At 43.4% G+C, this 27739-nt stretch overlaps 1 protein-coding gene across 24 annotated transcripts in view; it reads left to right on the plus strand.

The window, feature by feature from the left end:
• The window catches only part of C12H11orf80 (chromosome 12 C11orf80 homolog), a 111591-nt gene that overhangs the window by 9649 nt on the left and 74203 nt on the right, over positions 1-27739 (plus strand). For 20 of the 24 annotated variants that reach the window (XM_031653740.1, XM_031653718.1, XM_031653725.1 and 17 more), the window contains one exon: positions 6604-6657. In XM_031653740.1, coding sequence (XP_031509600.1) covers positions 6633-6657 — 25 coding nt within the window. In that variant the 5' untranslated portion in view covers positions 6604-6632. Of the gene's footprint in view, positions 1-3950; positions 4123-6603; positions 6658-27739 lie in introns of all 24 variants that reach the window. The other 4 variants (XM_031653729.1, XM_031653731.1, XM_031653732.1 and 1 more) reach the window with 1 other exon arrangement.

Raw genomic sequence — 27739 nt, forward strand, 5'->3', positions numbered from 1 at the left:
GGTGTGCCTGGGAGTGGGAGCACATTGTGCTCAGCACTCAGCAGGACTTTTAAATCTGGAAACCCTTGTCCTTTGGTTCTGGGAAATTTTCCCTTGCATTCTCTCTCTCTCTTTTTTTTTTTTTCTTTTGAGACCGAGTCTCACTCTGTCACCCAGGCTGGAGTGCAGTGGTGTGATCTCTGCTCACTGCAAGCTCCACCTCCCGGGTTCACGCCATTCTCCTGCCTCAGCCTCCCGAGTAGCTGGGACTACAGGTGCCCGCCACCATGCCCGGCTAATTTTTTGTGTTTTTAGTAGAGACGGGGTTTCACCGTGTTAGCCAGGATGTTCTCTATCTTCTGACCTCGTGATCCGCCTGCCTCAGCCTCCCAAAGTGCTGGGATTACAGGTGTGAGCCACCACGCCTGGCCTCCTTTTTTTTTTTTTTCACCCTTTCTGGAAGTTCTATTATTTAGATATTAGATTTCCTAGACTGGTTCTTTTTCCTGTTTAAAATAGTTTCTCTCCTAATTTTTATCTCTTCTACTTTCTAGGCATTATCTCATCTTTTTGAGTTTATAAAGATGTTTTTTTAAGTTTTCTTTTCTCCATCTAGTTCCTGTTTTCCTTGTATTGCTTTTCTTACTCAGTCGGGTGTCTGTTTTCATGTTGGAAGCTTTCTTCAAATATCTTAAAATTATTGATTGCTCATTTTTAAGAGAGACTATAAAGCTGATTTGAAATTGTTAGCATCACTGAAAGGTGATCTAATTGAGCTTTTAACTGGAGAACTTTCTCTTCTCTTCAATATCAATATCTTTAGGTCTTTGCTCTTGGAATGGCCAGATCTTTCAGTCTCCTACCAAGTGGGTAAAAGCTAGACTTGATTCTGGGAATGAGAGAGAAAAGGGAGTGTTGGGTATCTCAGCATTCAGGGATTCTGTTCACTAACTCCACTTGTTTTTAGTATAACTTTGATTCTCATCCCAAAGATCGACACCTTGGCCATTTTGAAGTGTCTTCTCCCCAGTCCACGCAAAAGTTAGGGAGGAGCCAATCCCTTGAATGCTGAGTGGAGGAGGGAATCTAAAGATTTATTTAGGGCCGGGCGCGGTGGCTCAAGCCTGTAATCCCAGCACTTTGGGAGGCCGAGACGGGCGGATCACGAGGTCAGGAGATCAAGACCATCCTGGCTAACACGGTGAAACCCCGTCTCTACTAAAAAATACAAAAAAAAACTAGCCGGGCGAGGTGGCTGGCTCGTAGTCCCAGCTACTCGGGAGGCTGGGAGGCAGGAGAATGGAAGGGAACCTGGGAGGCGGAGCTTGCAGTGAGCTGGAGATCCGCCACGCACTCCAGCCTGGCGACAGAGCTTGGTGACTCACCTCAAAAAAAAAAAAAAAAAAAAAAAAATTTTATTTAGGCCAGGCGCTGTGGCTCACACTGTAATCCCAGCACTTTGGGAGGCCGAGAAGGGCGATCACAAGGTCAGGAGATCGAGACCATCCTGGCTAACATGGTGAAACCCTGCCTCTCTACTACAATGCAGTGGCCAGGCTGTGGTGGGTGCTCTGACCACAGCAGCTGGAGGCTGAGGCAGGAGAATGGCGCGGCCCGGGAGGCTGAGTTGCAGAGCTGAGATCCTGCCACTGCCTGGGTGATAGAGCAAGATTCTGTCTCAAAAAAAAAAAAAAAAGATTGATTTAAATCATTTTTCAACTGACTCTTCTTAATTTATCTTCTACCTCACCCATACATTCAGAGGTCTGGACACTGCCATGCCCTCAGCTGGCCCTTTCCCTAAATACTTTCCTACCAGTCGCTCTGCTTTAGGAATTTCTATTTTGTTTTTTTTTTTTTTTTTTTTTGAGATAGTCTCACCTGTCACCCAGGCTGGGATGCAGTGGTGGATGATTTCCAGCTCTAGTTCCTAACCCTCTTTGCCTCTCTAGGTTCAAGGATTCTCCTGTCTCAGCCTCCTAAGTAGTTGGGACTATAGGCGCAGGCCACCATGCCTGGCTAATTTTTGTATTTTTTTTTTTTTGAGATCTGAGTCTGCTCTGTCGCCTAGGTTGAGTGCAGTGGTCGGATCTCGCTCACTGCAGTCTGCCTGGGTTTACTTCATTCTCCTGCCTCAGCCTCCCAAGTAGCTGGGATTGACAGGCCACCGCCCCACCCTCACTGGTTTTTTTTTTTTTTTTTTTTTGAGATGGAGTCTTGCTCTGTCGCCCAAGCTGGAGTGCAGTGGCTGTGATCTCAGCTCACTGCAAGCCCACCAGCTTACGCCATTCTCCCGTCTCAGCCTCCCAGTAGCTGGGACTACAGGCGCCTGCCACCACTCGCTAGTTTTTGTATTTTTTAGTAGAGACGGGTTTCACCGTGGTTAGCCAGGATGGTCTTGATCTCCTGACTGATCCCGGGCCTGCCTCGGCCTCCCAAAGTGTTGGGATTACAGGCTTGAGCCACTCACGCCTGGCCTTTTTTGTATTTTTAGTAGAGACGGGTTTCACCGGGTTAGCCAGGATGGTCTTGCATCTCCTGACTTCGTGATACTGTCTCGCCTCCCAAAGTGCTGGGATTACAGGCTTGAGCCACCGCCTAGCTAATCTTTTGTATTTTTAGTAGAGACGGGTTTCACGGTGCCTGCCAGGCTGGTACATGTCAACCTCTAACCTCAGGTGATCCACCTGCCTCGGGTCTCCCCAAAGTAGCTGGGATTACAGGCATGAGCCACTGCGCTTGGCCTGTAGTATCTAGATTTTTATTACAATCATGTTTTGCCCTGTTTTCTATCCTGTATTTATGCCTTTAACAATCTCTTATCTTTTCTATTATTTTATTGAGGTTTCAGGAGGGAATGAAAATAAATTGTGTGTGTGTTCAATCAGCCACCTGCCTGGAACTGTGCAGTGGTATCTTTTAAGTTTAGTTTGAAATCTCTGATCTCTAGGGCTGCTCTAACAAAGTACCACAAACTGGATAGCTTGAAACAAAATACATTTTCTCACAGTTCTGGAGGCTAGAAGTCCAAAATCAAGGTCTTAGTAGGGTTGGTTCCTTCTGGAGACTCAGAAATCTGTTCCATGCCTCTCTCCTAGCTTCTGGTGGTTGCTGACAATCCTTGGTATTTCTTTTTTTTTTTTTGAGACGGAGTCTCGCTTCTGTCGCTTCAGGCTGGAGTGTGGCTGGATCTCTCGCCTCACTGCAAGCTCTGCCTCCCGGCTTACCATTCTTCTGCCTCAGCCTCCCCGAGTAGCTGGGACTACAGGCCACCACCGCCTCCGGGCTAGTTTTTTGTATTTTAGAGAGGGGTTTCACTGTGGTTAGCTGTTGTGGGATGGTCTCTCGATCCTGACCTCGTGATCCGCCTGCCTCGCCTCCCAGTGCTGGGATTACAGGCTTTCACTCGCCTAATCCTCGGTATTTCTTAGATTGTAGATGTATCACTCCCTGCCTTCACATGACATTCTCCTCTGTATTTCCCTCTTTCTTCACATGGCCTTCTTATAAGGACACCAGTCATTGGATTCAGGACCACCCTAATCCAGTATGACCTTGTCTTAACTTGATTGCATCTATTTCCAACTAAAGTCATAGACATTGGGGCTACTACTTAAAACTATCTTTTGGGAGACATAGTTCAACCCACAACAAACTAGCAAATTTGATATCTGAGATGATTCATCTATCAGAAGCTGAGAGATGACTAGTTTTTTTCCATCAGTAATTATTGAAGGCTTTAACAAATATGATTTTCATGATGTTTCCCAAAATGTATGCCACAGAATATTTATATGAGTTATAAGAAAGGAGTTACGTCGTCATTTAAATTTGGGAAATGTTAGTTAAAATGAACTTTTAAACTGTAGGTCTATTCAGGACCTTTCATATGCCAGTGTGGACTGTGAAACATACTGTTTGGGAAATGCTACATACAGTTAACCCCCTTCCCTTTTTTTTTTTTCCTCAAGACAGAGTCTCGCTGTGTTACCCAGGCTGGAGTGCAGTGGCACGGTCTCAGCTCACTGCACCCTCCACCTCCCAGGTTCAAGTGATTCTCGTGCTTCTGCCCCTGACCCTGGCCCCCACCGGCCCCACTAGCTGGGATTACAGGTGCCCACCACCACGCCCAGCTAATTATGGGTGAGGAGTGCTTCCACCTGCTCCACATCCTATCCAGCCCTCAATTTTCAGTTATACTTCCAATGCTTTTATATAAAAGCGATAAAATTCTATCTTCCAGGTACAAAGATGACAGTAGAGACTTATCTATAAAATACGTATTTTAAAGCAAGCATTCCCCCAAATCCCCTCTATAGAACAGAAGATTATCTTTTTAAAACAATGTAAACAAAATTTTTTTCTGAAATGGGGCCTTGCTCTGTGTTGCCCAGGTTGGAGTGCAGTGGTGCCATCACAGCTCACTACAACCTCTGTTTCCCTGGCTGAGCTGATCCTCCCACCTCAGCCTCCTGAATCAGCTGGACTACAGGTGTGTGCCACCACGACCAGCTAATTTTTTTATTTTTTTGTAGAGATGGGGTTTTGTGATATTACCCAGGCTGGTCTTGAATTCCTGAGCTCAAAAGATCTACCCACCTCAGCCTCCCAAAGTGCTGGGATTACAGGTGTGAACCACCATGCCTGGCCAAAAGATGGTCTTTATAAAGGGGAGGGTGGGGGATGGGGGTGGGTGCAGGCATGGTGGCTCACGCCTATAATCCCAGCACTTTGGGAGGCCGAGACAGGTGGATTGCTTGAGGTCAGGAGTTTGAGACCAGCCTGGCCAACATAGTGAAACTTTATCTCTACTAAAAATGTAAAAATTAGTCGGGTGTGGTGGTGCACCTCTATAATCCCAGCTACTCAGGAGGCTGAGGCAGGAGAACCACATGAACCTGGGAGGCAGAGGTTGCAGTGAGCCGAGACTGTACCACTTCACTCCAGCCTGGGTGACAGACAGACTCTCTCAATTGAAAAAAAAAAAAAAAAACAAAAAACACAAAAGACTATCTTTTGTTAAATGTTCTATGCTGCTTGGACTTAGGCCTTTGGAAGTGTGTATCATTTATCCAGAATCACTTAAAATCTGGAAATCTAGAGCATTACTATCCAATAAAACTTTTCGTGATGATGGAAATGTTCTCTATCTCCTGTTTAGCAGATTAGCCGTTAGCTGTATGTGGCTATGGAGCACTTGAAATGTGGCAGATGTGACTGAGGAACTAAAATTTGTTTTTTTTTTGAGACAGAGTTTTGCTCTGGTTGCCCAGGCTGGAGTGCAATGGCGCGATCTTGGCTCACTGCAACCTCTGCCTCCTGGATTCAAGCGATTCTCCTGCCTCAGTCTCCGAAGTAGCCAGGATTACAGGTGTCCACCACCATGCCCAGCTAATTTTTGTTGTTTTTAGTAGAGATGGGATTTCACCATGTTGGCCAGGCTGGTCTCGAACTCCAGACCTCAGGTGATCCACCCACCTTGGCCTCCCAAAGTGCTGGGATTACAGGTGTGAGCCACCATACCCGGCTGGAACTAAATTTCTAATTTAATTTAGCTAAATGTAAATAGCCACATGTAGTTTCTGGCTACTGAACTGGACAGCAGTTTACAGAATGATGTTGCCTCTCACTCTAGTTCCATGATTCTCAACCTTTTTTCCCTCTTGAAAGATGCACATTTTTAGGCCGGGCGCGGTGGCTCAAGCCTGTAATCCCAGCACTTTGGGAGGCCGAGACGGGCGTTTCACCGTCTCTACTAAAAAATACAAAAAACTAGCCGGGCGAGGTGGCGGGCGCCTGTAGTCCCAGCTACTTGGGAGGCTGAGGCAGGAGAATGGCGTAAACCCGGGAGGCGGAGCTTGCAGTGAGCTGAGATCCGGCCACTGCACTCCAATCTGGGCGGCAGAGCGAGACTCCATCTCAAAAAAAAAAAAAAAAAAAAAAAAAAGATGCACATTTTCTGAGGGATAGATATATTTCTATTGGTTCCTATGGCAATGATTCTTAGATTCTGAACTGTGACGTCATGTTTCTCTGGGGAAGGGCATATTCAGTTTGAAAATAAAAAGCCTCTAGGTAGTTCTGATCTTTTTGTCCCCTCTTGGTGCCTGCTTCCTTATACACTGTCTACCCTGAAGAATTATTGCTCTAAAATTTCTAATATTTATAGTTAGAACTCTAGGTAAGAGAATTCTTACCTGATAGCCTGGTATTTTCTATTTAAGGGTAAAATTTGTTAAGAGCCAACGTTTTAATTGAATCTTATATTAGGATATGAGTTATTGACATGATATATTCTGATTACTAGCTGCAATTTGCAGTCTTCGCATAATCTTTTTCTGTCAAGTAGAGTATCATCCAAAGAGGCAGTCCTGGTGTTGATTGTGGGTGGATGTTGAATATAGGTGAAAAGACTTGCTATTTGGTTATCTCTAAGAAGGTATTTTTCTCCAAAACAGTCATTGTACCATTATAGTATTTCTTTGATGTTTCCATTTTTACCAAACTCATTAGTAGTGGTCACTTTTCAAATGTTCTGTGTCTATAAGCAGTTTTTTAGACTCCCATTTGATTCTTTCAGTAGAATACATTTACTTATTTGTGATATTTCTTTGTTTCTTACAGTTGCTTCTGCAGGAAGCCTTTTTGGTGGCATGGTCCTCAAGAAGTTCCTAAAAGGTAAAGAATTACCTAACTTCCGTGAGACTGACTGTCTTCCCAACAATTAATTTGATATTTTCTGAAACATTTATATTGAAAGAAAGAGTTGACAGATTTATAAATAAAAATACAGGACACCCACTTAAATTTGAATTTCAGATAAATAATAATTTTTTAACATAATTATGTCTCATGCAGTACTTTATCCTGCATTTTATCTGGCTTCTCTACTAAAAGATGATCTATTAATATAAAACTGTATAGAATTGACAGGATACCTAGATCACTGTAGCTTTTCTGTATTCTCTCTCTACGGCTTCAGAGAAAATTTTCCCAGATGTAAAATAAAAATTTTAGTAGATACTTGTTTCTATCTACTTCAAAGAAAGAACGTGTGGAGAATGCTTTTACTATAAATGATTGGCTAGCAGTAATAATGTTTTCCACATTATATGCCAAAGTTGGTATGGTTTAGGAATTTTTGCTGACCTTAGTTTTAAGAATTTATTTATTTATTTATTTATTGATATGGAGTCTCACTCTGTCACCCACGCTGTAGTGCAGTGGTGTGATCTTGGCTCACTGCAACCTCTGCCTCCTGGGTTCAAGCAATTCTCCTGCCTCAGCCTCCTGAGTAGCTGGGACTACAGGTTCACGCCACCATGCCTGGCTAATTTTTTGTATTTTAGTAGAGACAGGGTATCACTGTGTTGCCCAGGCTGGTCTCGAACTCCTGAGCTCAGGCAATCCACCTGCCTCAGCCTCCCAAAATGCTGGAATACAGGTGTGAGCCACCGCAGAATTTCTTTGTGTTATTTTTTTGACTTAAGAATACTCTACAAGCCAAAGGCCATAACATTTATTTTAAGGAGGCCAAAATGATCTTAAAACTCTAATGCTTTCATTTTTATTTCTTATGGTTGTTTGCTTCATAAGTATTATCCATTGGCCTATTTTTTCCTAATGAATTGTTACTTTACAAGTTTTACAAAATAACTTTTTAAAAGAAACTTTCCCAGACTAAATCTGGAATATTAGTAGATTTTTAAAAGTTTGCATCTGTGCTTGCTTTAAGAAAATATACTGTGGGCCGGGCGCGGTGGCTCAAGCCTGTAATCCCAGCACTTTGGGAGGCCGAGACGGGTGGATCACGAGGTCAGGAGATCGAGACCATCCTGGCTAACCCGGTGAAACCCCGTCTCTACTAAAAATACAAAAAACTAGCCGGGCGAGGTGGCGGGCGCCTGTAGTCCCAGCTACTCGGGAGGCTGAGGCAGGAGAATGGCACAAACCCGGGAGGCGGAGCTTGCAGTGAGCTGAGATCCGGCCACTGCACCACTCCAGCCCGGGCTACAGAGCAAAGACTCCGTCTGAAAAAAAAAAAAAATATATACTGTGGCCAGGCCCAGTGGCTCATGCCTGTAATCCCAGCACTTTGGGAGGCCAAGGCAGGCGAATCACCTAGGTCAGGAGTTCAAGACTGGTCAACGTGGTGAAACCTCATCTCTACTAAAAATACAAAAATTAGCCAGGCATGGTGGTACACACCTATCTATAGTCCTACCTACTTGATGGGGCTGAGGCAGGTGAATCACTTGAACCCACGGGGTGGAGGCTGCAGTGAGTCAAGATCATGCCATTGCACTCCAGGGTGACAGAGTAAGAGTCTGTCTCAAAAAAAAAAAAAAGAAAACATACTGTGTATTAAAATGGCGACAACTGGCCAGGCACAGTGGCTCATGCCTATAATCCCAGCACTTTAGGAGGCCAAGGCAGGCGGATTGCTTGATCCAGTAGAACTTTTTGGAGTTCAAGACCAGCCTAGCACCATCACGAGACCCCCTTTCTACAAAAAAAACAAAAAAAACAAACAAAACAAAACAAACAAACAAAAAAAAAACGTTAGCCAGGCATGGTGGTGCACAGCTGTAGTCCTGTAGTCCCAGCTACTTAGGAGACTGAGGTGGGAAGATCGCTTGAGCCTGGGAGGTCAAGGCTGTAGTAAGCTGTGATCACACACCACTGCACCCCAGCCTGGGCGACAGCAAGACTTGGTCACAAACAAAAAAATGGGAACATCCAAAAAGCTACATTGGAAAAGTATAATGTTATAAAATAAATGTTTATGAAATGTATTACCATTTTTTAATGACAAGTTTTCTTCGTGCTTTGTAAAATGCAAATCATTTAAAAATTTAAATTTATACCCAAATTTATAGCAACTCAATTATTAAAGCACCTTTCTTTCTTTCTTTCTCTTTTTTTTTTTTGGAGGACATAAACCCATTTTATTGTCTATCATGTTATACAAAAATCTAGAAACAATCGATTTGTATAGAAAAAAATGATAGGCCAGGTGCGGCGGCTCATGCCTGTAATCCCAGCACTTTGGGAGGCTGAGGCGGGCAGATCACGAGGTCAGGAGATCGAGACCATCCTGGCTAACATGGTAAAACCCCGTCTCTACTAAAATAAAAAATTAGCCGGGTGTGGTGGCGGGCGCCTGTAGTCCCAGCTACTTGGGAGGCTAAGGCAGGAGAATGGCGTAAACCTGGGAGATGGAGCTTGCAGTGAGCCGAGATAGCGCCACTGCACTCCAGCCTGAGCGATAGAGCAAGAGATTCCATCTCAAAAATAAAGAAAGAAAAAAAAAAAAGATAGTAAATGAGTGTGCAAAACATAGAATTTAAATTTGGTATTTTTTCTCCATGATATTAGGATGATAATCATTTCAAAGCACATGTCTAGCTTCATAGTTGGATTTGTTCACTGGAAAGCCATAAAACTATGTCTTTCAGTGTCTGTCTGCTCTACTGGCTCTTGACAAAACCTTTAAGGTCTTCAAGAAAAGTAATGTACGCCTGGTGCTCCGGGGCTGTGCTGAGCTCCACCAACTCATCTGCAAAAGTGTTGTCCACCCCTCGGTCCGCAAGGAAATCCATCAGGTGGTTATATAAGGCCCAGTCTCGGGAATCTGTTTTGAGTGTATAATTAGTATCTTTACATTCAAACTCGCTAGTGGACTGAAAGCTAACTTCCCTGATAGAGAAGATGTCGCTCAGCCTCCTCTTGTCCAACTTCATCCTCTAGATAATGACAGTCCAGCACAAGGGCCTTCTTGCCATCATTCTTTATAACTTCAACCATGAAATGGGGAGTTGATGTCAATTCAGGTTCTTCAACCTTCTGCCCTTGCGGGGGTTCCTCCTCATAATCAAATGTTGGTGGGATGCTGTTGTTAATGTTGAAAGTGACAGTGATTTTTTTCACCCTGGCAACTTTCCGCACTAATTTAGCATCTGTCCCATTCAGTTCCAGCTCCCAAACTCCAGACATCTTAGGAAGGGTTTTATGCTTCTGTATTTTCCTTTCCTCCTTAATTTAATTACTCAGGAAATCAGTAAAAGCTTTGTCTCCTTTGCACGCCGCACCCCCAGCCGCAGGCTCAGGGCCCGCGAGGCCACAGGAGGCAAGCTGAGCAGTCCGAAGTGTCGGGCGCACAGCCGGGCGCGGGCTGCAGGAGCTGCCGGAAAGGCGCGGCGGGCGCCGGCGGCGTGGAGGCCGGCGGCGCAGAAGCCCAGCACATGGGGCACGCAGCGCGGCAGTGGCAGCGTAGTGGAAAGGACTGCAAACACGTGCGGATGCAAAGGACAACCCAGGGCTAGGCGCCCAAAGTACCCTTTTTTTTTTTTTCAGACGGAGTCTCGCTTTGTCGCCCAGGCTGGAGAGCAGTGGCGAGATCTTGGCTCTCTGCAATCTTCCGCCTACTGGGTTAAAGCGATTCTCCTGTCTTAACCTCCTGAGTAGCTGGGATTATAGGTGCGCACCACGACACCCAGCTAATTTTTGCGTTTTTAGTAGAGACAGGGTTTCACCATGTTGGTCAGGCTGGCCTCGAACTCCTGATCTCGTGATCCGCCCGCCTCGGCCTCCCAAAGTGCTGGGATTACAGGCGTGAGCCACCGCGCCCGGCCAGTACCTTTCTTTATCTTGGTTCTATCAAAGAAAACAAACTATTTTTACAACTCAGTTACAAGATGAATACTCTAAAGACAGAAATACATAGGAAACAATTCTACCTTTTGAAACTTCTTTTCTGAAGTAATTTTTAATTGAAGGATGGAGACAGGCCAGGTGAAGTGTCTCACACCTATAATGCCAGTGCTTTGGGAGGACAAGATGGAAGGATCGCTTGAGCCCAGTAGTTAGAGACTAGCCTGGGCAATATATTGAGACCCCCATCTCTACAAAAAATAAAAAAATTAGCCATGCATGGTGGCGCATAACTGTAGTCCCAGCTACTCAGGTGGCTGAGGCAGAATTGCTTGTACCCAGGCATTTGAGGCTGCAGTGAGCTATGATCACGCCACTGTGCTCCAGCCTGGGTGACAAAGTAAGACTGTTTCTAAAATAAAAAATAATGAGGACAAAACGCTTGCTAAATGGGTCAGGGTACCCTTTTCCTTTATATGGAATTATCTTGGCCTCTCTAAGATCTACCTTCCGACTGTCTGTATCCTTAGATACCTAACAGACTTCTGCTTTTGCTCTATGAATTTCTGAACGGGACAAGCGGTTGTTGGGTGCACATTAATTTTATTTTAGCGCATTTAAAACTAATTGTGGAAGAAAAGTAAACCAAAAAAAATGAGATTTTAAACATTATTATTTGCTTAGAGATGAAGTCTCCTATAAGCTTGCCAGAGCTAGGAGTCTTATCCAGCCAGCAGGATGGTCAGAAGAAGCAGAGCCCTGGAGAGTGGGAATTTGGGGAACAAGGACACATGAAATGGGAGACAAGACAATTGTGATCAGTCTCTCTTGTTTTAATATAGGCAGTAATGCAATGCCTTATATATACACTTGGAGGAAGGGGTTTGGGCCAGGAGATGATCCCTCATACGGAGGCCAGGTAGGTGTGGTTTCTCGATTGGACGTCATGTGCGCCTGCGCTGTCAGTTGGAAATTTTCGAGCGGGATGGCGCTAGGCTACAAAATAGTACAATTTTCACCTTGCTTGGAGAAGATGGGTAGAAGAAAGAAGCAGGAAGAGCGCCATCTTGTGGCAGAGTATTTATACAGGAAAAGATATTAAATCTAGGAGGGAGGCGTAAGACAGAATGGAGAATAGAGCTCAAAACGTTTTTAATCGTCAGTTATTATTTGCTATGGCTGGGGTCGCGGCTCGGACGGAGTCCCCTTTATTATTTTGCCTTGATGAGAAAGCGACCCCTGGGGCGCTCGCCTGTCTTAGAGTTGGGTATCCCACCTTCCTAGACCCCACATCATCCTTAGAGATAAAGGCAGCAAAGGGGCTCCTGTGGGCTCCGGTGGAGATAGTGTCCTCTTACCTGTCATTGACTGTCCAGTTCAGCACAAAGGGGAGGTGGTCTTATTAAGGCAAATAAGACTCACCATTTTCAGTCATCTCAAGGCGATGATAATGGACCTGTATAGGTTTGGCCTGGAAGGCCTCGATTTGTTGTCTGACGAATGCCATAAGCTTATTAAGGATTATAGGCCCGAGAGTGAGGAAAAGTAGAAGAGTAAGTAAAGGACCAAGAAATGGCAGGAGATAGGGGAGAAGTCCATCGAGTCCCGTCCACAATGGATTGGCGGCCAGGCCCTTTCTGCGCTTTTCTAGCTCTTCTTGCAAAGTCTTTATCTTATCTCTGACGATTCCGGATTTGTTGGCGTAAAAACAGCACTTTTCCTGTAAAGCCAAACAGATCCCTCCCTGTTCTGCTGTTAATAAATCTAGACCTCTTCTATTTTGGAGAACTACTTCAGCTAATGAGTCTACTTGGCCTTGTAAATCTTGTATAGTACTGGATAAGGTCTGTATATCTGAAATTAATTGGTTGGATAATTTAGTATATTGGGTTAGTGAGACCCCTAGGCCTGTGGTTCCTGTTGCAAATGCAGTGGTGATTCCTAGTCCAGCCAATAAGGGAATAAATTGTATGGCTCGTTTCGGTCTATAAATAAAATGTTCAACAGCGGGGATGGGGATAGGTTCATCTCCAGGGATGATATCAATGTCGGGGAGAAGAGTGGCCAGAACACAAAGCCCTGTCCAATTTGTAGGTAGATAAGTATATGCCATGTTGTTTCCACAGACGAAAACCGAGCCATTTACAGCACACAAAGGGTTGGTGGCATTGATTATGGAGGTACAGTTGTCAAACACAACATAGCCTAGATCAATTTCTTTAGTGTTATTATATGACGGTGAAAAGAGGCAAGAGGAATTAGAAAACGTCATCGGTTGAACTAAGAGAGGAGAAATAATAGGACAGGAATTATTTACCAAGGATTCATTTGAGTAATTGACATAGGACGACAAAAGGTTAGGTATAGCTAGAGGAATAGGGGGGCCCATTTTAAGACAAAGCCAACAATCGTGGGCTAGGCTTGTATTGGACATTTGAAGTAAATTGTAAGTAGCATTGAGGATATCAAAAGTTTGAGCATCGAGCCTAAAATTATCTCTAAGCTCAGGCAGGGCTAAAGGGTGATATTGAAGTTCAGGATATAGAGCTTTATGAATCCCTTCTAATTTTTTCTGGACGGTTTTAATTCTTGCAATATCTAATGGGCCGCCTCCATCAGAAATGTGAATGGGAGTGGTAGTGCTCCAACAAACAGGCTTTCCTTTTTGGCCGTTACAAGGAGATTGTACAAGTTTATTAGTGGATCCTAATACTTGTACATCATTGGTACCTCCAGTTTGTGTTTTTAGTAACGTGGCCGTATAGTATGTTTTATTGCCTGATTTGCATTGTTGATAGGAGGTATAACAAGAACTATGTATAGAAGATTGGAAAGAGCTACAAGGGCATTCTAGGAGCGGCCCGCTAGGTGAGGTGTCTCTTGGGGTAGACTTACATTTCCATAACTGGTTTGGCATTAGGTAAGCTGTCTTGCCCGAGCAAGTCACCTGGGTGATTCTGTCTGACGGAGGTTCAGATATTTGTCCCCCGCTGCAGTCACAAGGCTGGCCGTATCGTTTTCGTATTAATTCTCTTGCTTTACGAGGGTCACCAAAACCTGCATAGACTGTCACTATGCTATATAGAGCGATTATTTTCCAAAGGAATCTCATGTTAGGCTTCATTTTCTGCAAAACAAAAAGGAAGAAACTTCTCAGGGAGATTTATTTTCCCTGGACTGACAATGGTTATGATTTATTTGTCTTACCAATCTTTCAGGCAGCCATCTGGCTGCATCATTTTTTTGTGAGAAGATGCATACTGAGCCTCTTCCCCAAATTAAAACTGGATCGGGGCCATGCCATGAATTATCAAGTGGATCTTTCCATTTTACCATTGCAAACTGTTTTTGAGATTCAGGATGCCAGAAACGATCGGCAGCAGATTTTCCATGACTGTCCAAATTTAAAAAATTAAGGATAAACAGGGCATGATTGAGTATGTTTCTGGGGGTACCCTTCACGGTACCAGCTCCCCCCTTTTAATTTTGTGATAACAGTTTTTAATGACAGATGAGCTCTTTCTACTATACCTTGTCCTTGGGGATTGTAGGGAATGCCTGTGGTATGTTTAATTTGTAGGGTATTGCAGAATTGTAAAAAGGTTTTGGCTATATAACCAGGGCCATTATCTGTTTTGATTTGTTTGGGTATTCCTGAAATAGAAAAGCAGTGTAATAAATGAGCTATGACATGTTTGGTGGCCTCTCCTGTTTGGAGAGTTGCATTAATGAATCCACTATAGGTGTCTATGCATACATGGATATATTTTAGTTGACCAAATTCTAAGTGGTGAGTAACGTCCATTTGCCAAATTTCGTTGGGGATGAGTCCTCGGGGGTTAACCCCTAGATGGGGAACAGGTAAATACGTTATGCAGTTGGCGCATTGTTTAACTATTTGTCGAGCTTGTTCTCTGGTAAGTTTAAACATGAGCCTTAAGGTTTGGGCGTTTAAATGATGTGCTTTTTGTGCTTGTTGTAAATTGTCTGTAGTGACTGTGGCTATGGTTTTTGTTGCCGTGTCGGCTGTTGCGTTACCTTGAGTTAAAGGTCCCGGTAATCCTGAATGTGCTCTGATATGCCCAAGAAAAAAGGGAGTAGTCCTTTTTTGAATAAGTTGTTGACATTGTAGAAATAGGTTAGCTGTGTCTGAAATATGTTTAATTTGAGGCACGGTCTCTAAGAGGGGTATTGAATGAGCCAGGTAGGCGCTGTCTGTGTAAATGTTAAGTGGCTGACAAGGAAAAGCTGATAATGCTGCAATTATAGCTTGCAATTCGACTAGCTGAGCTGATGTATAAGTGGTCTGGAATTTAACGATTACATTATTGTAGGTGTACGCGGCGAGTCCTGTGGAAGATCCATCAGTGAAAATTAGTAATGCGTCATTGAGAGGTTCTTTACTGGTAATATGGGGAAACACAAACGCATGAAGTTTGCAAAATTGAATGAGTTTGTTAGGTGGGTAATGGTTGTCAATTGTGCCAGTGTAAGAAGCGCAAGCAATTGGCCAGGCTTCCGTATTTTGTAACAGCCAATGGATGTGTGATTGAGTGTAGGGCTGTATAATGGTAGAGGGTTCTATTCCAAAGTACTTTCTACTGTTTTCTCTTCCCAAGATAATTAGATCAGCTATGGCATCATAATAAGGCAACAAAACCTTTTTAGGGGAGGAGGGCAGGTGTACCCACATAATGGGATTGTTCTGCCAGAATAAGCCAGTAGGGGTTATTGTTGTGTTAAAAATAATGAATATTAATGGCTGAGAATAATCAATACTGGTAACAAATTGTGTTGCAATGGCATGTTCTACCTGTTGGAGTGCTATTAATGCTTCTTTAGTAATGGACCTGGGGGATTTTGGATTAGAATCTCCTTTTAATATATCGAAAAGAGGTTTTAACTCCCCTGTAGTGAGTTTTAAGTACGGCCGAAGCCAATTTATGTCTCCCAGTAATTTTTGGAAATCATTTAAAGTTTTTAAATGATCACGACGTATAACGGCCTTTTGATTAATGATTTTGGGTCCATTAATTTGAAAACCAAGATAGGTGTATGGATCTTATAATTGTACTTTTTCTGGGGCTATTTGTAGTCCGGCTGCTGCTAACTCCTGTTTGAGTCGGGCAAAGCACTGTAAGACTTGTTCGCCAATTTCTCCTGCTATTAAAATATCATCCATATAATGTATAATATACATTTGTGTCCATGTTTTTCTGACTGGCTCTATAGCAGCAGCTACATATTTTTGACACAAGGTAGGACTATTGGCCATACCCTGAGGTAAAACTTTCCATTGATAGCGCTTCATTGGTTGTCTAAAATTTGTAGATGGAAGACTAAAGGCAAATCTTTTTTGGTCAGCAGGGTGAAGGGGAATTGTAAAAAAGCAGTCTTTAAGGTCAATAACGATTTTAAAATATTTTTGAGGAATCGCAACCGGTGAAGGCAATCCTGGTTGTAAGGCACCCATAAGGATCATAGTGATATTTACTGCTCTTAAATCTTGTAAGAGTCTCCATTTACCAGACTTCTTTTTAATAACAAAAATAGGTGTATTCCAAGGAGAATTACTTTCCGCAATATGTCCTGCTATCAGTTGTTCCTGCACTAACTGTTGGGCAGCACTTAGTTTATCATTGAGTAAAGGCCACTGATCAACCCAAACGGGCTCATCTGACTTCCAAGTAATGGGGTCAGCGCACCTTTGGGGTGCAGGTATGTCAGTGGCCTGAGCTAAAAATTTCCAAACCCCTTTTTATCAAGTTGTCCTGAAACCAGTATAGGCTGTGGAATACCGTTTTCTCTTTTTCCAAGACCTTTACCAGGGGTGTATCCTTGAGTTAACATTTGTGCAGTAACTATATCATTTGGACTACACATTATAATTTTCATTTGAGAAAGCAGATCTCGCCCCCAAAGGTTAACAGGTAGGTAAGGGATGACAAATGGCTTAATAAGGCCTGAATTGTTTTCTTTATCTGTCCATGTTAGGTATTTAGAACTTTGTTTAGGATTACTGCTTTGCCCAATTCCTCTCAGGTGAGTTAAAGTCTCTGTGGTAGGCCAATGAGAGGGCCAATCTTCCTGTTTAATGATAGTTACATCGGCCCCTGTGTCTATTAGCCCAGTAAATGCCTTCCCGTCTAACCATAAGGTTAGAGAGGGTTTTTGATTTGTAATTGGTTGCACCCAATATATCTCTGATGATCCGAAACCTTTTATATTTCTATTAGAGTGTTGGATATTATTATCTGTTTTAACCAAAGGTAGCAGGATTAACTGAGCTATTCTAACTCCTTGAGGGACAGTAATAATGTTGTTAATAGCTCTGGCCATGATTTTAATTTCTCCTTCATAATCATTATCGATAACTCCAGGGAGGACTTGTAAGCCTCTCATGGTGACTCTACTTCTTCCCAAGAGTAGCCCAAAAGTGTTAGGTGGTAAAGGTCCATATATTCCGGTATTTAAGGTTTGTAGTCCCATTTCAGGTGTTAGTACTGTGTGGGAGGTGGAACTGAGGTCCAGTCCTGCACTTCCTGGGGTTGCTCTACTAAGCTTTGAAATGGATTGCTGTTGCTGGCTGGAACAAAGCTGACTGCCCCATATGCTTGTTTCGGGGCCTGGGGCTGGCCCCTCATCCCGTTTCCCTGCCTGGGGGGTAAAGGATTTCCTTGACTGTCAGTTTTAGATTTACATTCGTTTGCCCAGTGCCTTCCTCTTTTACACCTTGGGCAAAGGCCTGGGATTTTTACTTCTGGATTTTTATTTTGGTTTTCATGGCAATCTTTTGCAAAGTGTCCCCTTTTACCGCATTTAAAACATCCCCCTTTATCTTTACCTTTGTTAATGAGGAAGTCTCTTACTGTTTGGCCGCTAAAGGCGGTGGCCATTGCTAGGCCTTGTTGATATGAGGGCCCAATATCTGAACAAAGGCGAATGTATCCTGTTAAATCTGTTTTCTTTCGATAAGGTCTGATTGCCGCTTGGCAGGCGGGGTTAGCGTTTTCGTAAGCTAACTGTTTAACATAATCTACACCCGTTTCTGCATTTCCAAAGATTCTACCTGCCGTGGTCATAAGTCTATGCACAAAGTCTGAAAATGGCTCATCGGGTCCTTGTTTAACTGCCGTGAGTGAGGCCCCTGGATCTCCTTTAACGGGAAGTTTTCTCCAGGCTTTTGTAGCGGCAGCCTGGATTTGTGAGAACAATCCAGGATCATATTGCATTTGGGCCCGAGTGTCTGCATAATTACCTGAACCAGTTAACATATCAAAATCCCAACCGTTTCCTGCCTGTTGATTTCTTTTGGCTGTATCTCTACAATTTTCAAAGAACTCTGACTTCCAAATTAAATGATCTCCCCCAGAAAGGACTGCCCTAACTAAGGTATTCCAGTCTGTAGGAGTGAGCCAATTATCGGCTACAGATTCTACTATAGCAAGAGTATATGGAGCAGTAGCCCCATACTGAGAGGCAGCAGTCTTTAACTCTTTTATGATAGTAAAGTCAAATCCAGTATGAGGTCTCCAAGCCTGTCCCTGTTCATCTATGGTTTCAGTGACCGGAAAAACGTCTTTGGGGGAGGAGTCTTCTCTATGTCGGCTAGCAACCAACCCCCCTCTTGGAACATGTTGTCCAGGCCGCTGAGGTGGGCGCAAGGAACCCTCCATAGCATCTGAGTTGGGTATTTTTTCATTTCCTGTCTTTAGCTTTTGGAGCCTAATTATCAATGATTGATGTAACTCTTCAAGTTTAATTTGTTCTTCTAGTTGAGCAATTTTTTGTTTTAATTCTTCTTTGGGATCTATTGCTGCCATAACAATGGGCGCAGAAGCCTCATTATGTGTCTTATTATATGGGGGCGGGTATGAAGTAAAGGGAGGCAAATCAGGGTTGTGATATTTAGCCGCCTCTTCCTGTAAATCATCCCAATTTATGTCTGATTGATTAGGCTTATTAATTTCCTCCTCTTTTTGAAGCATCTGTAAAATTGGGTATTTTTTTGGTTTGTTTTCGTGTGGCATTTCTTTATCTGTTACAGAAGGAGACTTGATTTCCTCATGATCACTTTCGAGGGAAATGAGATCCTCCTCCGTATTCTATGGAGGCTTTGTGAGGTTAGAGCTGAGCCAACCTTTAAAATATGCTCTGTTCCGAGCCACCGCAGCCATGACTTTAGTTGATTGGCCTCCTTCTTATCTATTAAATCTCTAATGAGGTTCCAATAAGAGAAGGCGGTCACAGGAATTTTTTCTGGCCCAAAAGTATTATAATAGTCCTGAAAACAACTCTACCACGCCATCTTTTAATATCAATAGTTCTTCCTGTGGGAACCAAGAGCAAGTGTCTTTTACAAAATCAAAAATTTAAAACAAATCATTACCTTTAACCTTTACTCAGATTCAAAGCCTTTTTAATTGTCCCACATAAATTTGATGCTGACTTAATTCTTGTCCCATTTCGAAGCCACTTACTCTTCGGGATTCTGACGCCGCAGGTTCCCAAGCGGTGGATCGGAAGAGTTTAATTTCTTTTGTCCCAGCATGGCCGACCGCCCTTTGGCCCCTTCTTCTCAATGGATTCCTCGCTTCAGGTCCCTGTTCAAGCGCCACTGGTCTCGCCCGCTGGATCGGGCCGGGCGAAAATCTGGAGGAGGGAGGGGAATTTGGGGAACAAGAGACACGAGAAACGGAGCATTAAAGACAGTGCTCTGATCAAGTCTTGTTTAATGCTGCAATGCAATGCCTTATATACACTTTGGAGGGGAAGGGGATGGCCAGAGGCGAGATGATCTCATCGGGAGGGCGGGCCAGGTAGGTATTGGTTTCTCCGGCCTGACGCCATGTTGCTTCGCGCTTGTCAGTTGAAATTTTCCGGCGCTGATGGCTTCTGGCTACAAGTAACAATTTTCGCTACAAGGAAAGATGGGTGAAGAAGAAGAAGAGTTTCATCTTGTGTGGAGTGTATTTATACAGGGAAAAGGTAAATCTAGGGAGGAGGCATGGGTGGAAATGAATAGAGCTCAGGCGTTTTTTAATCGTCAGTTATTATTTGCTATGGCCGGGGCGTGCAGCTCCGGACAGGTCCTGAACTCCTGGGCTCAAGCAGTCCTCCCACCTCGGCCTCCCAAAATGCTGGGATTACAGGCATGAGCCACTGCACCTGTCCTGTTATTATTTTTGAGACAGAGCCTTGCTCTGTCACCCAGACTGGGGTGCAGTGGTGTGATCATGGCTCACTGCAGCCCCAAGCTCCTGGGCTTGAGCCATCCTCCAGCCTCAGCCTCTTGAGTAGCTAGGGTCACATGTGCACACCTCCATGCCCAGTTACTTTTTAAATTTTTTCTAAAGATGGGATCTCACTTTGTTGCCCTGGCTGGTCTCAAACTCCTGGCTGGTCTCAAGCTCTCATGCAATAGCCTCCCAAAACACTGGGATTACAAGTGTGAGCCACCATGCCCAGCTAAGATTTTTATTTTAGGTCCAGAACATTCTGTGAGTATTTGGTAAGAATGTTCCTCCTTTAGTATTAATCACAATGATGATTTATTGAGCATTTACTATGCATTAGGCCTTGTGCTCGACTTAAAGGCAGTTATAGTAGTGAACAAGATAGATTTGGTTTCTCTCTTTATGCCCCTAGTGAAGATATCTATTCTATTGCCTCCTTAAGCCTATGCCTAGAAAAAAGGGAACATTGGCCGGGTGCGGTGGCTCACGCCTGTAATCCCAGCACTTTGGGAGGCCGAGGCGGGCGGATCACAAGGTCAGGAGATCGAGACCATGGTGAAACCCCGTCTCTACTAAAAATAGAAAAAATTAGCCGGGCACAGTGGCGGGCGCCTGTAGTCCCAGCTACTCGGGAGGCTGAGGCAGGAGAATGGCGTGAACCCGGGAGGCGGAGCTTGCAGTGCGCCGAGATTGCGCCACTGCACTCCAGCCTGGGCGACAGAGCAAAACTCCGTCTCAAAACAAACAAACAAAAAAAAGAAAAAAGGGAACATCAGCTATTGTCCTGAAGAGTTTGCTCGGATTCTGAGACTTTTGGGAGATCTGAATCCAAGTTCAAGAATCATGGGCTGACTGCCTTCAAAACATCTAGATTATTTATAAGTTTTTCCTTACTCTTCATTTTTGAATTATTGTCTTTGGGTTGATGCAGAGAAGGGAAAGACCATTCCTAGTGGCCCTGCTCCAGTTAACATCTGTGAAATTGCTTTGAAAGATGTGAAAATCAGCCAGGTGTGGTGGCTCATGCCTGTAATCCCAGTGCTTTGGGAGACCAAGGCGGGAGGATCACGAGGTCAGGAGTTTAAGACCAGCCTGGTCAGGCCGGGCGCGGTGGCTCAAGCCTGTAATCCCAGCACTTTGGGAGGCCGAGATGGGCAGATCACGAGGTCAGGAGATCGAGACCATCCTGGCTAACACCGTGAAACCCTGTCTCTACTAAAAAAAAATACAAAAAACTAGCCGGGCGAGGTGGCAGGCGCCTGTAGTCCCAGCTACTTGGGAGGCTGAGGCAGGAGAATGGCGTAAACCTGGGAGGCGGAGCTTGCAGTGAGCTGAGATCCGGCCACTGCACTCCAGCCCGGGCGACAGAGCAAGACTCCGTCTCAAAAAAAAAAAAAAAAAAAAAAAAAAGACCAGCCTGGTCAACATAGTGAAACCCCATCTCTACTAAAAATACAAAAAAAAATTAGCTGGGGGTGGTGGTGGGCACCTGTAATCCCAGTTACTTGGGAGGCTGAGGCAGGAGAATCACTTGAACCCGGGAGGTGAAGGTTATAGTGAGCTGAGATCATGCCACTGCACTCCAGCTCCGGTTACAGTGCGAGACTCCGTCTCAAAAAAAAAAAAAAAAAAAAAAGAAGTGAAAATCTGGCCAGGCACGGTGGCTCTGACTAAAATCCCAGCACTGTGGGAGGCTGAGGTAGGCAGATTGCTTGAGCCTTGGGCAACATGGTGAAACCCCATCTCTGCAAAAAATACGAAAATCAGCCAGGCGTGTGAAAATCAGCTGAGCATGCCTGCAGTCGCAGCTACTGACGGCTGTGGCAGGAGATCCATTTGAGCCCAGGGGGTCAAGTCTGCAGTGAGCTGTGATTGCGCCACTGCACTACAGCCTTGGTGACAGAGTGAGATCTTGTCTCAAAAGAAAAAAAAAAAAACTATATAAATAAAAGAGAGTATATTATTAGCACTAGGGAGGAGATAGGAGCATTCCCTGCAAAATAAACCCACACTTAATATGCTTGTACAAGGAGTGGTCAGATCATATATAAGGCTATTCGTTTGACTAGTATTTGTGAAAGTGCTTTGAGAAAAGTGAAAAGCCATGTAACTACGAGGGAATAGTTTTATTATCATTGTTACTCTTAGGGAATGGGTATTGAGTTGAGTATCATTTATGGAATAACCACATATTCATTATGCCAGTACTACAAACTCTAGACAATTTTTGTCATGGTGACTTAGTTTTAATTGAACTGTTATTTTAAAAACTCAAAGCAATTTCATTTAATCCTTATTGTGATAAATTGTGAGTAGCTAACTCTTTGTACAAAGAGGAAGTACTGCACATCAAGTACACAATTAAAACTGAATGATTTGCTCATGGTCAATCACGTTTAGTAGCCAACTGCAGCCTAAGTCTTCTCTCCAGCTGTTAGGGCTCTTAATATTAACCTCCACTCAATAATGCTAGTTACTCTTTTTGTTTGTTTGTTTGTTTTTGAGATGAAGTCTCACTCTTGTCACCCAGGCTGGAGTGCAGTGGCGTGATCTTGGCTCACTGCAACCTCTGCCTCCTAGGTTCAAGAAACTCTCATGCCTCAGCCTCCCAAGTAGCTGGGATTACAAGCGCCTGCCACCATAGCCAGCTAATTTTTATATTTTTAGTAGAGTTGGGGTTTCACCATGTTGGCCAGGCTTGTCTCGAACTCTTAACCTCAGGTGATCTGCCCGCCTCGGCCTCCCAAAGTGCTGGGATTACAGGCATGAGCCACCATGCCTGACCTAGTTATTCTTACTAATTAGTAACAAAAATTACTTAGTGAACCTCACAAAGGAAATTGGTGAAGACTAAGACAGGAATCCCTTAGCTCCCTGGTTTATACACTATTAATTATGCCTTTTTTACTATTATTATTTAGAGATTCTGACACTATTAAACTAATAGCAAACTGCTTTAAATTGCTCCATTTTCTGATCTTTCACTGTTTAATTAGCTTCATCCGGGAGTCTCTGGCAGCTGGATTCATTACTCATCAGTTTTCTAGATGCTAAAAAATCATATATTTATACAAAATTAATATGTCTCTGAATTCAGTTTATGTTGTTGTCTTCATTATTTGGCTGATTTCTCTCAGTGTCTAAAACAAGTGGTCTGACCCCTCTTCAGGGGAGCTGAACTGTTGAAGAACTATCAGCTTCAGTTTCCTTTACTCTTTAGTCTGTTCTACCAGGGTTGTATCCAGGTACTTTTTTCTCTGGATCTGGAATACTTCAGATCAATTCCTGTACAAAATAGGCTCATATTTCCGGGTATTTTATTTATGCTGGATTAACAAACAATGACCATCGTAATCTCCCTACTCAACTACTTCTCTACTGGTTTATTTTCTCTTTTTTCCCCTTTCTTCTCTAGTCCTTAACTACTTATACTTTTATTCAGTAAACTTTTATTGAAACATCTACCTTGCCACAAAGAAGTCACAGGAAGTAGAGGCAGCTTTGCAAATAAAATGCAGTGTGATTAGTACTGTAATGGAGGTGTAAGTTCAAAGAGCTTCTCTCATAACCCAGAGGATATTCCCCAAAGTTCAGTCACTAAGGTGCCTTTCTTCCCTTCATTATTCTGCATCATTATTCTACATTCAATTCAGACAGCTTTTCTACTTTTAAGACTTTAACTAACATTAACTATGCTGATGAGACTTATTTTTGCCCCTCTTGATCACTGACACATCTCCTAAACTCCAAAGGAATAGCTTTGAATGTCAATTAGACTATTCCATTTGAGAGTTCCTCTGAAATATCGTGTGTAACATGTCTAAAATAGGGTTCATTTTCTTGAAATGAACTTACTGTATAATGTCTGCATTCCTTTCAGTGATGTTGACATACTTATAATTCTCCAGGGTTAAAAATCTTGGTTTTTACGGTGGGGGAGGGGTTTCTCCTTTTTTGTTTCCTCATTATGTAATTGATTTTTTTGTTAATTCTGCCTTTATAATATATAATTCTTATTAATTTAAACATAGCTTACATTCTTCCTTTAATGATTCCTTATTTATTATTATATTAGGTCTGAGTACCTCAGGCCAGATTTAAGGCCTTCTTTCAAGAGGATAGGCCCCTCTACTTTGAAGAATAATGCCCATTAAGATATATAACTTCTTAATGTGTTTAAAAAATTGTCACTGTGTCATATTAAATGTGTGCTACTAGTCTGCATTGAATACTTATCCACTTAAGTATAATTCCATTTATATATTCATTTATGTGTATACTTATCCATTTATATAGAACTATTTATATCATAAATGTCTGTTAGTGAAACATGATTGTTTCAGTGTGTCCTACTTGCTCAGGTCTGCTTCCTATCATGTCCTTATTCAAGTGAGGAAAGGAAAGTGGATGGAGTGATATGAAAAAAATCCATGTTTATCGATCTCTATTTTGCTGCTGTTTCCTTTTTCTTCTATTCATATTATTTTTATTTTTATCTTTTTAAAATAGCTCCTTATTTCCATGTGTATTGACATAACTTAGCTCTTTATACAGTATTGCCAGTTATTTTAAAAAGATGTGCAAGTGTTTTTCCCAAATACAATTTACAGCCTTCTTTTTTCTTCATAAGACTAGATAAGAATACCTGTCCTTGGCTGGGCACAGTGGCTCACACCTGTAATCTCAGCACTTTGGGAGGCTGAGGCAGGTGGATCTCGAGGTCAGGAGATCGAGACCATCCCGGCTAACACGGTGAAACCCTGTCTCTACTAAAAATACAGAAAAATTAGCCGGGCGTGGTGGCGGGTGCCTGTGGTCCCAGCTACTCAGGAGGCTGAGGCAGGAGAATGGTGTGAACCCGGGAGGTAGAGGTGAAACCCTGTCTCTACTAAAAATACAGAAAAATTAGCCGGGTGTGGTGGCGAGTGCCTGTGGTCCCAGCTACTCAGGAGGCTGAGGCAGGAGAACGGTGTGAACCCGGGAGGTAGAGCTTGCAGTAAGCTGAGATCGAGCCACTGCACTCTAGCCTGGGCGACAGAGCAAGACTCCGTCTCAAAAAAAAAAAAAAAGAATACCAGTCCTTGTAAACAGGGAGGACTGCTTTGCTGTTGATATGTGGCTACATGGCTATGATAGTTCAGTTTTTGCCTCTTCCCTATACGCCACCCTTTTGGTGTCAGGGAGACTTTTTTGTTGTTCATTGCTTTGTTTTTTGGAGACAGGGTCTTGCTCTGTTTCCCAGGCTGAAGTGCAGTGGCATGACCACAGCTCACTGCAGCCTTGACCTCTTGGGCTCAAGGGATTCTCCCACTTACAGCCTTCTGAGTAACTGGGACCACAGGTGTGTACCACCATGCCCAGCTAGTTATTTTATTTTTTGTAGAGATGAGATCTCGCCATGTTGCCAAAGCTGGTTTTAAACTCCTGGGCTCAAGCGATCCTCCCACCTCGGCCTCTCAAAGTATAAGGATTACAAGTGTGAGCCACAATGCTCTGTTTATTTTCAAGTTCACTTTTGTCCTCTTTGTTAATTTGTTGGGAAAGAAAGTGAGGAGTGGTGCTTTTCATCGGTTAGAGAGATTGACAGGTCCAGGCTTGCTCAACATTGAGTAAGAAAACCCACGGTGAACCCTGAAACGTCCGGACATAACTGCCTTAAGTCCGGAGATTCCTGTATCTCAAGAATGGGGCATCGGGCTGCCACGAAGCCTGGGATCCCATACTTGGGGAGGCCGAGATTTGGTGATCACGAGTCAGAGATCGGTGATTATCTCAACACGGTGAAATCCCTTGCCCTACTAAAAAGGAGGTAACAGGGCGGTGGATGCCCTGAAGACAAAGAGGCTGAGGCAGGAATGGCGTGAATTGGGAGGTGGAGCTTGTATGAGATGAGATCACACTGCATCTAAAGCCTGGTACAGAGCCAGACTTTGCTCAAAAAAAAAGAATAAAAATCTATTATAATTTTATGTCTTACAAAATCAGCAACTCTAAGGCTCAGAATTTATCTAACACTTTTTCCCCCCGAGAGCTCATTTTGTAGACATGATCTTATTCATTCTTGAGGAGCAGTCAGACATAAGTGTTATCGTCATCTCTGTTTCAGAGATAAGGAAACTGAGACTTACCTCAGCCTCATAGACTAAGAAAGGAAACGTTTGTAGACTCATAGGTTGCTGGTTATCCATTAAACTGTGAGAGACTACACTTAATTTTAAGCTTTTGATACATTTCTTTTTTTTTTTTTTTTTTTGAGACGGAGTCTCGCTCTGTTGCCCAGGCTGGAGTGCAGTGGCGCGATCTCAGCTTGCTGCAAGCTCCACCTCCTGGGTTTATGCCATTCTCTTGCCTCAGCCTCCCGAGTAGCTGGGACTACAGGCGCCCGCCACCTCGCCCGGCTAGTTTTTTGTATTTTTTAGTAGAGACGGGGTTTCACCATGTTAGCCAGGATGGTCTCGATCTTCTGACCTCGTGATCTGCCCGTCTTGGCCTCCCAAAGTGCTGGGATTACAGGCTTGAGCCACTGCGCCCGGCCAGCTTTTGATACATTCTAAACAGACTCTTGTTGCCAAATTTACCTAACACTTGGTAAGATTTTATAAAGGTTGGTTGAAGATCAAGACATGCTAAAACAAATAGATTTTTGTCTTTTTTTGCTTCCTTAATATTTCTTTACTCTTTTTCTTGTTACATTTATCTAATTGCACTTCACTATTGAGAACATGTTCAAGATTTGATGTGACAGAAGGGGATGGAAAGGACAGAAGTGGTTTTTTTTTTTTTTTTTTTTTTTTGAGACAGAATCTTGCTCTGTTTGCCCAGGCTGGAGTGCAGTGGTGCGATCTTGGCTCACTGCAAGCTCCGCCTCCTGAGTTCACGCCATTCTTCTGCCTCAGCCTCCCAAGTAGCTGGGACTACAGGCACCCGCCACCACACCCAGCTAATTTTTTTTTTTTTTTGTATTTTTAGTAGAGACAGAGTTTCACCAGAGAGCCAGGATGGTCTTGATATCCTGACCTCGTGATCCGCCCGCCCCAGCCTCCCAAAGTGCTGGGATTACAGGCGTGAGCCACTGTGCCCGGCCGACAGAAGTGGTTTTTACCAACCCTGACATAATCCTTTTCCTTTTCAACTTGGATAGATAGAACAGGAGAAAAGGATAGCTCTTATTATTAGAGATCCTGGGAGCTGGCTCATGCTCTGGCTGAGTGGTACATAACTGCTTTTATTCAGCAGCCCATGAGAGCTAACCTGCCTTGTACCTGGCTGGCTTAAAATGCTTGAACTTTTACAATTCCTCATTGAGTAATCAGCTGGGCACTTATTGTTCCAACTCTGTCCTTCCGGGTTACCACACATCTTTAGTTTTCTCAGCTGGGGACACAAGGAGAGTTGTCTCCCTGTAGTGGTATAGTGGAATTTGGCTGGAATGGGAAGAGGGGATATTGTATTTTTTCTTGAGTAGACTTTATGGCTAGCCATTTAATACATTCTGAAAAATGGTCAGATGATATCACATACAAAAATTACCTCAAAATGTATCAAAGAACTAAAACTATAAAACTGTTAGAAAAGAAAGAAAGATTTAAATCTTCATAACCTTGGATTAGGCAATGTTTTTTTGGATATGACATTTAAAGCACAAGCAACCAAAGGAAAAGTAGAGAAATTGGACTTAATCAGTATTAAAAACTCTTATGCTTCAAAAGATGATATTAAGAAAGTGAAAAGAGGCCGGGCGCGGTGGCTCAAGCCTGTAATCCCAGCACTTTGGGAGGCCGAGGCGGGTGGATCACGAGGTCAGGAGATCGAGACCATCCTGGCTAACATGGTGAAACCCCGTCTCTACTAAAAATACAAAAAAAAAAATA

This window comes from Papio anubis, chromosome 12 (genome assembly GCF_008728515.1).
Source record: "Papio anubis isolate 15944 chromosome 12, Panubis1.0, whole genome shotgun sequence".
In the NCBI taxonomy this organism is placed as follows: domain Eukaryota; kingdom Metazoa; phylum Chordata; class Mammalia; order Primates; family Cercopithecidae; genus Papio; species Papio anubis.